Source organism: Alosa pseudoharengus, unplaced genomic scaffold, assembly GCF_046254945.1.
Source record: "Alosa pseudoharengus isolate Yale_2024_CS ecotype anadromous, Long Island Sound unplaced genomic scaffold, YU_APseudo_1.1 YU_APseudo_1.1_scf_15, whole genome shotgun sequence".
NCBI classification, from domain to species: Eukaryota; Metazoa; Chordata; class Actinopteri; order Clupeiformes; family Clupeidae; genus Alosa; species Alosa pseudoharengus.
In genome coordinates this window covers 11,180,672-11,193,131 of record NW_027468620.1, presented here as the reverse complement: position 1 = coordinate 11,193,131, position 12,460 = coordinate 11,180,672, and the positions used below count along the sequence as shown (strand labels likewise).

At 39.3% G+C, this 12,460-nt stretch overlaps 3 protein-coding genes across 3 annotated transcripts; all 3 read left to right on the top strand.

The window, feature by feature from the left end:
* The first annotated feature begins 2,373 nt into the window (after nucleotides 1-2,373).
* LOC143124755 (serum amyloid P-component-like) lies at nucleotides 2,374-3,232 on the top strand. The gene is made up of 2 exons (XM_076286463.1): nucleotides 2,374-2,461; nucleotides 2,613-3,232. Exons 1-2 carry the CDS (start codon nucleotides 2,386-2,388, stop codon nucleotides 3,230-3,232), a joined length of 696 nt encoding a protein of 231 aa, XP_076142578.1. The 5' UTR covers nucleotides 2,374-2,385.
* A 2,197-nt stretch (nucleotides 3,233-5,429) lies between these two features.
* Nucleotides 5,430-6,793, top strand: LOC143124857 (mucosal pentraxin-like). The gene is made up of 2 exons (XM_076286547.1): nucleotides 5,430-5,512; nucleotides 5,621-6,793. The coding sequence occupies exons 1-2, from the start codon at nucleotides 5,437-5,439 to the stop codon at nucleotides 6,223-6,225; spliced, it is 681 nt and encodes a 226-aa protein (XP_076142662.1). The 5' UTR covers nucleotides 5,430-5,436; the 3' UTR covers nucleotides 6,226-6,793.
* Nucleotides 6,794-10,890: 4,097 nt separating this feature from the next.
* On the top strand, nucleotides 10,891-12,224 carry LOC143124856 (serum amyloid P-component-like). The gene is made up of 2 exons (XM_076286546.1): nucleotides 10,891-10,982; nucleotides 11,092-12,224. Exons 1-2 carry the CDS (start codon nucleotides 10,925-10,927, stop codon nucleotides 11,694-11,696), a joined length of 663 nt encoding a protein of 220 aa, XP_076142661.1. The 5' UTR covers nucleotides 10,891-10,924; the 3' UTR covers nucleotides 11,697-12,224.
* Nucleotides 12,225-12,460: the final 236 nt, after the last annotated feature.

Below are 12,460 nucleotides of genomic sequence, written 5' to 3'. Positions count from 1 at the left end.
TGGTGTTGTTTATTTTCATAAGGCTGGTGATTAATGATGTTTATTATTGATATTCTCCTTAATGTAGTCTTACCAAGATATTGTTATTGTTATTATATTTAATTGAATGGACATTATTGCTTATTGTCGCTATTTTGATTTGTTTTCATTGTTTATTTTCATTAGGCTTTTCATTCATTATTTTTTACATTCCCTGTCATATCAGAGAGCTTTGTTTTCATAGTATAGAATAGACTTTAATTGTCATTGTGCGGTAGACCGATACAATGACATTTGCTTGTGCAAGATCTAAAACAATACTCAGATTCTCATGCACACTCAAACAATAAATAGAATTTTAAAAAAAACACAACAATAGCCATGCATTTCTATGACCATAGAATTCAAAGGCATTTACTAGGCTGACTTGTCAAGGCTTCCATCACTAATTTCAGGTATTGCTTGGTCTGGCTTGAATGAGAATATGATCCCAAACTGTAAATCCCAAACTGTGTCGCCACCCAAGGATAAACTATAGCATTACAGCATGACACAAAGCTTTATATGATTAGGCTTGCTGTATTAGATATCACATGATTAATGTAACACGTCAATGAAAGGATTTTTTTTTAAAGAAAAAAAAAGAATGAAAGCTAAAACGGGCCATCATTCCAGTATATTGCAAAACATTTTTGGCATGTTTGGCCTTTCGGAACATTTCTTCACTCTCATTGCTCAGATGGGGCCCTTGGCCTTTGCAGCGTGTTCCCTGCCTCTCCACTCCCCCATAAAGCAACACAACTCTTGGCCTCGACGATATAGACTATCAGCTTCAGCATTCCTCCTCTCTGTGAAGTTTTCCATCTGGTCCTCTCTGTGCTCCATGACCTCCAGCAGAAACATCTTCCTCCAGTTCCGATACCCAAGATGCTCATATCCCTACTGTGTCTACTGTCCACTGTAACAAGATTTACACCATTTTGCAACCTGCTTTCCTTAATCATTACGTTTTTCTGAATGATCCACACTGGATTGTCCAAAAAATGAGCAGAATAAGGATAATTCCCTGACGTGCCTGTGCTTTTTGCACTTTTTTTGGCAGGTAAAAGTGAGTTATTGTATAGGATATTCAATCTTATGGTAGAATACCTTCATAATATTTCTGTCAATGATCATGGAAAAGGTGGATCTACATTTATTTCACATCTTAGGTAAGAACAGGGGTGTCAAATATAGGTCCAGGGGCCAGATCAGGCAATGTCTCTATGATATGATAAATGTATGAAACCTAGCACTACAAACCATCCTCAGGAAGGAAGAGGCCGAAAAAACTGACATGGAAGTAGGGTATTTTAAGAGGGAAAGAGCAGTATATGACAGCAGTACATGATTTGATACTTGCTCAGTGGGTATAGTAAAGGAGAATATCATCAAACATCACTTCGATACCCAAGCAGAAAAATGATAATGACCATTATAATGACCCCTGTGAGGTCTCATTCCAACAAGTCCGGCCCAGTGCCTGTATGAGTTTGACACCCCTGGGTAAGATATACTGTACTGTAGGTAAAGATCATGATAAATGGCACATCAATGCAAATATTAGGCATTATGAATTGAACCTTGTGTAATCAACATCGCCTTAAAGGTGCAACTGCATCACTTCTATATAGAACAGGCTTTCCTTAGATTTTATACAGAGTATGATGTATTAAATGAAGGAAATCCAGGCACTCCAGGAAAGGTGACTGAGGAAGGTATATTTAAAAAGCCTTTATTTGTTACTGGCTAATCCATAGCATAAAACGCCAACATGTTTCGACCACACTTGGTCTTTATCAGGGCATGTACAAGTGAATTAGGACTTACTGTAGGCCTCACCTATATAGGGTCAAGAGGTCATATGACCAGAAAAGACGTAGACACTCTACAACAGGTGACCCTTTACACATCAACACAACAGAAAGGAAAAAATTAAAATAAATGTATAAAAAAAATACAGTGACATTCACATCAGTAGGTTTACATCACTATAAAAAACAAGTGGAATTGATGTCTTCATTTAGACCTGGATATTCCATAGCATTCAGGCGATGTATCCAGAAAGACTCTCGTTGGTTCAACCTCTGTAACCTATTGCCACCCCTCGCCATAGGTCTGACATGCTCAATGCCCTGTATAATTAACAAGGAGTCGTTCTTGTTATGGTACTCGTTAAGTGTCTAGCCATGGGGTAATCTTTATTCACATTCATGATGTATGTTGACAAAGTCCATACACCAGCAAAGACATTTGGACACTTGGGCTCTTGAAACACTAGACATTTCCCAGCTGACATCATCAGACACTATATAAGCAAACTTTGGATCTCCAAAACCAGTTGAAATAGCATTGTACTGCTTCAGCATGGGGGGTTGTGAAGTCATGAAAGTCCTTGCACTTCTATTAACTCATTTATTAGCATCTTTGGCAGAAAAGCAAGGTAAGAAATCAATGTATATTTATATATTTATATTTAATGATGTTAAAATGGATGTAAACTGTAATCTATATTTTGTCATAGTGTAGTCATTTATGCTTAGCTTAGAGACTTCACAGAAGAGGATTACTTGTAATAATGTATTTTTCTGCAGATCTCTCTGGAAAAATGTTCACCTTTCCTGAGGAGTCTGATACAGCTCATGTGATCTTGGTTCCCAACCAGAGCAAGAGTCTGACTGCAGTGACCTTGTGTCTACGTTTCTTCTCAGACCTGACAAGAGCTCAGAGTCTCTTCTCTTTTGCCACCCCTGCCAGTTCAAATGGCTTCCTGCTCTACAAACAGGCAAATGGTGTATACGAGATTGACAAGAATGACAAATTTGTACTATTCAGGTCATTAGGGGACTATCCAAATCAATGGAATTCTGTCTGTGCTACTTGGAACTCTCAAACGGGTATCGCCCAAGTTTGGGTCAATAGAAAACAAAGCACAAGAAAGGGCATCAGTCAAGTCGGTGATATCTCTGGAACACCCAGTATTATCTTGGGTCAGGAGCAGGACAGTTACGGGGGGAAATTTGACAAAGCTCAATCTTTTGTGGGAATGCAGACCGATATATACATGTGGGATTCAGTTCTTCCTGACTCTGAGATTGCTTTATACATGAACCGTACTATTCCACTAAAAACTGATGGCAATGTGATCAACTGGAAGTCCCTCGACTTCACCATTAAGGGGTATGTGATTGTAGAGAACCAGATTAACGCCTGAAGGTTTCAAACCCCAGCAAGCTGTGGGCAATAGTTTTAAGATAGTCAATTAAGTTACCCTGGTCTTGCTGATACCATTTGTGTATAAAATGTATTTGCTCATATTTACTCATAGGGTTATGTGGTTCAGCATCGAATGTAGTAAAATTGTATCAAAAGTACCACAATAAAAATTTAAATCAACAAAGATGGTTCCTAATGATTGATGAATACATAGAATGGGACCCAAACCCATGTTAGCTATAAGGGCTATCAATGGTATGTTCAGAGCCAGGAAAAGACACATTGATATGGGAAAGAAAAAGCCACTCGACATAAGCACCTTAAAAATGCTGTGGGAAATGCAGTGGTTTGAGAGGAAGAAAATACAGAACTGAACAGAACAGTTTATTTAAAGTGACTGGAACTCACATGACAGATAGTTCAAAAGTAGCAAAGCAAATAAAAACAGGTTTAAACTGTCATGATGAGATGAGAACAAAAATCTGTGGCAGGAAAAAAGTTAGAAACCTAAGTTACAAGTAAGATGAGCAGGGTAAAAATAAAATACTCACAAAATGATGAGTGATTTGGAAACAAGAAAAGATTGGGCTATAATTCATGGTCAAAAAAGATTTCCATTCAGTGTTGCCAGATGTACAATAATTTTGACCTCTGTACGATCAGTAATGAAACAAATCCCGTAATGTACAATAATTTCAGAGTTTTCAGAAAGGGAAGGTGAGGACAGTGGAGGGGCAAAGAGGAAGGCAGAGTCTGTTTATTATGGTCTAGTTCAAAATGTGGACTGTCGGCATATCTTTTGCACTTTCACTGTTTCCATTCCTTAACAACATTGCTCAACTCTCCTCAAGCTCTGGATATATTGTGATATTGAAAGTGAACAGTTTTTACTCAGGTCATAGTAAATTCACAACTCGTTTTTTGTATTAATCTATATAGTCTATATGATAGCAGTGTTATAAAAACAGTAACATTACTCTCTCCTCTTTGGCATTTTAACATCTCAACCCTCAGGTTCGTGGTAGAAAATGCCAAACTAGAATTTTAATCAACCCTCTCATTACAATGGTTCTTATAAGACTATGAGGTGCGATGTTGATGTATTCAGATACCCGATCCAGAGGGACTGCAATAAAAGCCATATTGCACTTCCTCTGGTTGTCACTTGTCACAAACGTGCCTGCTTGATAACCCGATTGAAATGCTCTGGAAGGCTGTTCCATTGGAGATGTTTTTTGTCCACTGAGGCTGCTTTGTTAGTGATTTTGTTTTTAACAGTAGGCTTGGTTGTTAATAGGTCACGTGTGAAATCCCCTACCTAAACTCGTCATTTAAACGTCTGTCCCTTCGCAATACAGCTGGAGGCTTCCTTACTTCACTACTGTACTCCTGTAATCCTCTGTGACAAATTGCAAAAACATTATGGTATGTTATGGTAAAACATAGCTGTGTGTGCAACCATGTAGTATCAGAGTAATCCACACAGATATAGTTGTAGGGGACCGAGGGAGAGGTATAACCCATGAAATACACAAAGGGAGAGATCATGTCTCATTTTATCATAAATATGTCAACGGTTCCAAATAAGTGCAGATGGATACTGTATTTAGTCCAGAATAAAACAGCCTTACCCACACACACCTTTTTTATAGGTCTAATCCACTTTGTGCAATTACAATTTTGTGTTAGACTGAAACCAGATGCTCTAGTTTTATTATATTCTGGGCCCAATGACTTAAAATAATTCGCGGAATATTAAATTGATTGTGCAATAAGTAAGGCAATCTTTATCTTCTATCAGGAAATGATGGACCACAGCTTTGATATTTTTCCTATCATTAATTTTTAAGTGAACCTTGAAAATGCAAAAAGTAGGTTTTGTGTGTGTGTGTGTGTGCCAATTATACATTGTTTATATGAAAGTTATATAAATCCTTTTTAACATCTTTTGTTTCCACATCTCCCTCCTGAACATTAGTTTCTTGAATTGACCTCTTGTAAATTGATGATATCAGTTGAAAACATTAGGGCTACATGACACATTTATGATGATTTATGATGCCTTTTAGTCATAAAATTTTAATCGCTGATTTATACCCTCAGTGTTGGACCAAACCCAGCCCCAGCCCTAAAGAGTATTTAAGCAAGAACAATAGTTAAATCACCAGAAGAAAAACTAATATTGTGTTATAACACTTCACCATGGCAGTTTCTGGAATTGTGGGAGTCTTTATATTTCTACTGACACACTTTATAACATCTTTAGCAGACAAGCAAGGTAAGCTACTAAACGTGAGTCACAATTTTAAAGACCACTTTAATTGGCGTATTTATTATAGAGACTATGTATCAGTGTTTCATTGCTGAACTTTTATGTCTTTTGTAGATCTCTCTGGCAAAATGTTTACCTTTCCAGTGGAGTCTGATACAGCTCATGTAATCTTGGTTCCCAACCAGAGCAAGAGTCTGACTGCAGTGACTGTGTGTCTGCGTTTCTTCTCAGACCTGACAAGAGATAAGAGTCTCTTCTCTTTTGCCTCCCCCACTAATGACAATGCTTTCCTCCTTTTCAAGGGTAATGCCTATCATGTATTCCAAGAAACATTTGCAAAGTTTGAGGGATTAGAGGACAAACAAAATGAGTGGAACTCTATCTGTGCAACTTGGGATTCCCAAACGGGCATAACCCAAATCTGGGTCAATGGGAAACAAAGCGTGAGAAAGGGCATCAGCAAAGGAGGCATCATCTCTGGAACACCCAGTATTATCTTGGGTCAAGAGCAGGACAGTTACGGGGGAAAATTTGACAAAGCTCAATCTTTTGTGGGAATGCTGACTGATATAAACATGTGGGATTCAGTTCTTCCTTATCCTGAGATTGCTTTATACATGAGCTACATTCCACAGAAAACTGTTGGCAATGTGATCAACTGGAGATCACTGGACTTCACTGCAAATGGGTATGTGATTGTGGAGAATCAGGTGAACTAGATTAATTTAGAATATCTACTGAGGTTTAAATCAACTGGGAAAAAAATCACTATAATGCATTACAAATGTATAATACCTTACGAACATAAAGTGCTATTCTTGAACTGAAAATTCAGTAAATACTGAAGGTTTAGTTTTTTTTATTCATCTTTAATCATCTATACAAATGACATGCACAACTGGCCTGGTCTCATAAGAACTACTGTGCTAATTGGCAACATAAGCTCTACTTCCCAAGGTGAATTGACTTTTGGCCATTGGACGTAACACACAAGGCCTCACCCATGTTTCGATAGTTTTTGGATCTGAGCCCTGCCTTTGCCGAAGTTCAGTTCTAAGTGATGTAGTTGCTTCTTGTAGGTCATGAAGGATGGAGTTGCCTCCTGTAGGTCATGCTTGTAAAATGTGTTTCTTTCTTTCTGACATCATGTCTGGAATATTTATTTTGTGTAAAAATATTACCAGACTGTTTGTACTCTACTGTACTGTACTCTATCATTGTCCTTCATTCTATTGCTATCTTCCTCTATGTTTATTTCTAAAGAACAAAATTAAACTTTTCAATCAACAGTTTGTGTTTGGTTCCTACTCTTGGGATCACCTGGTTCTAGGTGCGGCAGGATGGGGGTGCTTGCCCATGATAATAAAAAAAGGCTTTATTTGACAGGATAGTAAAGAGACCATAGGAAATGTGTGAGGGAGGGTGATGGGGAGTGGAATCCGGAAATGACCCCAGGCTGTATTCGGAACTGGGTCCCTGGGGGCAGTGAGCCCGTACGGAATGTCAACACCGCTGTGCTACTGTTTACTAACAGTAATTTTAAAAAATCTGTTTATGTATTTAAATGTATTATGTTATTTAAAAAAATCTGTTTAAGTAATGTTGGCCAGTCCATGAGAGAAGCAGAAAACTATCTGGGAATGGCTTGGAGATAAACAAGCAGATTGAGCAATAACATGAATCACAGTGCCTTAACAACTTTGCTCAGGATTGTTTGTGCTCAGGAAATGCTGTTATATGGAAAGTGATATCGTAGTAAAGGACATCACAGACCGTAAGTTCACAGCAGAGCAAACAAACTCAGTCGACTTATTAATAGATAGCCGTGACAGCCATGACCGTCAGTGTGAACATGTTTTATTCTACAATCCACATGCTGATAAAAACATATCATGCCCACCATTTGGAAAAAGACTGCAAAATGTGTAGATGTTCATCTTATAGTATATCTACAAAAAGGTACAGTAAGGTACTACCAACACACATCATCATGTGTCCTTTCATTTACAGTAACATAATGTATAATAAATGACCTATCTTGCATGTTCAGACATATTATACCATTTTAGTATGAAATGTAGACCTATATACAAGCTCTTTACTGCAGATTCATCATGTGAAGATTGTACAAGACACATATGATGTCTAAAAGGCATCAACAAAATGTTTAGGCCTACTTACAGGCAGACAGCTTTACTAATTCCTAAAGGGAAACTGTAGTATTACATCATACAATCAATACTATAAGTTTCATACGGTCATCAAAATATGTGCTCTCCCTACACAACCTCCTCTCCATGCCGCCATATCGAAGCCCAGGTGTATATATTCATTAATTCATTACTGCCCACGTGACTCGCATGCCAACCACAGACATCAAAACATAAGTAAGTATAAGTATATACTGTATACTCTTTTGATCCTGTGAGGGAAATTTGGTCTCATGCATTATCCCAATCCGTGAATTAGTGAAACACACTCAGCACACAGTGAACACACAGTGAGGTGAAGCACACACTAATCCCGGGGTAGTGAGCTGCCTGCAACAACAGTGGCGCTCGGGGAGCAGTGAGGGGTTAGGTGCCTTGCTCAAGGGCACTTCAACTGTGCCTACTGGTCGGGGTTCGAACCGGCAACCGTCCGGTTACAAGTCCGAAGCGCTAACCAGTAGGCCACGGCTAGCCCTCATAAAGCACTAATACAACAACAACACACAGGATGTGACATATTGCTGCTATACATCATTAAACTTACATAAAAAACATAAAGAGACAGATAAAAAAAATATACAAATAGGTCTATCTATGAAGCATAAAACGTGCGTCTATGTTTGTCTGATTGCCCATCTCTTTGTCTGTCCTTCACATATCTCTTGAACCTTTCGTTTGACCGACTTCCCACTTGGAAGATGTATTGCTTAAGACACAAATGAGTACAGTGTGTCACGAATTGTCCAGGACCTTCCAGATCCTGAGCCGGGTTTTCCTGTGCTTACCTGGCTGGCGGCACTTTTAAGGTGCTCCATTCCCAGGTGGTCAACTCCATGCCATGTTTTGCTGCTGACCTACTGCATCTCCTGTCTCCCTGCTCTGCTGCTCAGCACACCTGTGTCTGATTACTTAATCAGGCACAGTATTTAGGCTGGGCTCTTGGAATCCTTCAGTGTGGAGTTATCTTGCGATGTCATCTGGATGCTACTGCTGCTCTGCTACTCTTGCCCTGTGGAATTACGTTTTGACCTTTTTGGACTGATCTCTGACCACGATCTTGGATTACTGTTTTTGGATTGTTTTCCCTGGACCTTGTGTGTGTGCTCACTCATTGACTTTTAATTGTGCTCTGCCATTGCCTGCTGTTTGCTTAAAGCGGTTCTTGTTTTCCACTGAACATTAAATTACAGTTTAACCCGTTACCATTTTTGCTTGTGTCCTACTTCAGGGTCCAACCAGTACCTCTGGCCTACTGGCCGTAAACACAGTGTTGAGTATGTATATGCATGATCTGTGATTGATGTGCAATACTTTGTTGTGTTGAAGGGCTTTTAAACTCATTTAGCATGTTTGCAATCACAGTTTTACATGGTAGGGCAGAAGTGACGGAACAGGGAGGAAAGTGTTTCACTGGGAAAAAACAGAGAAAGAAAGAGAGCAAAACAAGCAGTAAATTGTGAAACATTTGGAGTGTAGAGGCCCTGACGCAATTACCGACTTAATATCAGAAGCTTTCATAATACTTTTCCAGTATCCCCCAAACAGTCTCTCTCTCTCTCACTCACTCTCACTCTCACTCACATCCCCAGAAAAAAACTGAAAAAATCACAATCTGCTTTTATATGCCCCAACCCAGGGGTTCCCAAACTTTTCAACCCGCGACCCCCAAAATAACCGTGCCAGAGACTGGCGACCCCCACTATCCCTGGATGTGACTCAAAAAATAAAATAAAATGTGCGCACCGGCTATACGCACTAGGCTTATCCAAACACGGGCTTAACGACAACACAAAAGAACAGAGCAGCCTGTTATTATTTTACATATAGAAATTTACAATATGATAAAAGCAGAATACCTTAGTCAAAAATAATATCCATGTAAGTGCACATTATTGCTGTCGTGCAAACGTAACTTTGAAACATTACTTTAATTTCCATTTTAACAGAAGAATATCTCAGTGAGGGTAATATCCACAAACTGTTGTAAACTGTACATTGTTGCTGCGCAAATTTACATTTTGACAACTTTCAGTGTTAATCTCATCTAATGAGATGGATGCGCGCTATGCGCGGAACACAGCAAGTCTTGGTTTAATTGTGGAGACGGCCACACGGAGATCATCCTCCACATTTAGACGCGATCTGTATTTGTTAATATATGTCAGTGCAGAGAAAGTCTTTTCGCACAGGTATGTGGAGCCAAACGGCGTCAGTACGTCCATCGCGGCCTTGAATAGCTGTGGATATTCCCTCTCGACTGAAATCCAGAACTCAGCAAGCGTCTTGGAATTAAAATCTGTCTTTAAAGTGCGGTCAAGTGACAGCTCTTTTATTTTTCCCAAATATATTTGATTTATGGAAATCATTTCGCGACCCCCCGGGGGGTCCCGACCCCCACTTTGGGAACCCATGCCCTAACCCATATGCTTTCTGTCGATCACATAAAGCTGGGATGTTACACCCCCCAACCCCACCTTATACTGAAACCACATGGATTTAGTTTTATTACTTTCTGGGCCCCATGACAATATCATTTGGGGGAAATGAAGGTCAATATGTAAGAAATAATAGATTCAACTAGGCAATGCTTATGTTTCATCCCCACTATTTTGGATGGCTGATGGACATTACAGTTTTCAGACATTTCTGATCATTCATGCAAGTGTGTGTGTACTGAAAATGCAAACAAAGTAAGTTGTCATTCGTAGATGCCAGTTTAACTAAATGTGACATATACCACGTGTACTTTGAATATCTGTCACCTCCACATTTTTTTTCACCAGACACAGTGGTCCTTTAATTGATCTACTGTTGTCAAAACAAAGCTCAGGACTACAAGTGATTTATATCTTTTTGTTCCGCAATTTAACTCAGACTTTTTTGCATTAGCAATTAAGTCCAGGGGTGCAAGTTTGACAGCGTATTTTTCTGACAGTGCATTTGCACTGTGGCCAGAGCAAAGTCAGACACACAAAGTGAGCAGAGTCAGGCTGAAGTCCACGCCTTTGACATACCTGCTACCTATATCGCCGCCGAACTCTGGTCCAAAATGTTTTTGTAGATTTGAACCAACAGACTCTGACAACTCACTAGCCACACCCAAATGTGCTCCTCCAGATGGTATATAAGCCAGATCAATTGCTGATATCTCTACCAAAAGCCAAAGTAATATAATTTTCTACAGTTCAGCCTAGAAACTTCTACAACTATGAGAGCCTTTATATTTATGTTGACTTATATGATTACATCTTTTGCAGAAAAGCAAGGTAAGCTTTTAAACATGACTCGCAACATCACAGACCATTCATTCATTGGATGAGTTCATTTGAGAGACTGTATCAGTATTTCAGTGCTGAACTTCTATGTCTTTTGTAGATCTCTCTGGCAAAATGTTTACCTTTCCAGTGGAGTCTGATACAGCTCATGTAATCTTGGTTCCCAACCAGAGCAAGAGTCTGACTGCAGTGACCGTGTGTCTGCGTTTCTTCTCAGACCTGACAAGAGCTAAGAGTCTCTTTTCTTTAGCCACCCCCACGAATGCAAATGCTTTCCTCCTTTTCAAGGATAATGCCTATCACGTATATCAAGAAACATCTACAAGGTTTGCGGGATTAGAGGACAAACAAAATGAGTGGAACTCTATCTGTGCAACTTGGGATTCCCAAACGGGCATAACCCAAATCTGGGTCAATGGGAAACAAAGTGTGAGAAAGGGCATCAGCAAAGGAGGCATCATCTCTGGAACACCCAGTATTATCTTGGGTCAAGAGCAGGACAGTTACGGGGGGGGATTTAACAGGGGGGAGTCTTTCTCGGGAATGCTTACAGATGTGCATATGTGGGATAAAGTTCTTCCTTATCCTGAGATTGCTTTATACATGAACCACATTCCACAGAAAACTGATGGCAATGTGATCAACTGGAGGTCACTGGACTTCACTGCAAATGGGTATGTGATTGTAGAGAATCAGGTGAACTAGATTAATTTACAATATCCACTGAGGTTTAAATCAACTGAAAAAAAAAACACTATAATGCATTACACATGTATAATACCTTATGAATATAAAGTGTTTTGATGTTTAAAACCTATTCTTGAACTGAAAACTCAGTAAATACTGAAGGTTTAGTTTTTTTTTATTCATCTTTAATCATCTATACAAATGACATGCACAACTGGCCTGGACTCATAAGAACTACTGTGCTAATTGGCAACATAAGCTCTAATACTTCCCAAGGTAAATTGACTTTGGCCATTGGACGTAACACACAAGGCCTCACCCATGTTTCGATAGTTTTTGGATCTGAGCCCTGCCTTTGCCGAAGTTCAGTTCTAAGTGATGTAGTTGCTTCTTGTAGGTCATGAAGGATGGAGTTGCCTCCTGTAGGTCATGCTTGTAAAACGTGTCATGATTTTTTTTTCTGACATCATGTCTGGAATATTTATTTTGTGTAAAAATATTACCAGACTGTTTGTCTTCTCAGGATTATCTGACTAACAATACTCCTTCATTCTATTGCTATCTTCCTCTATGTTTATTTCTGAACAAAATAAAACTTTTCAATCAACAGTTTGTGTTTGGTTCCTACTCTTGGGATCACCTGGTTCTAGGTGCGGCAGGATGGGGGTGCTTGCCCATGATAATAAAAAAAGGCTTTATTTGACAGGATAGTGAAGAGACCATGGGAAATGTGTGAGGGAGGGTGATGGGGAGTGGAATCCGGAAATGACCCCAGGCCGTAT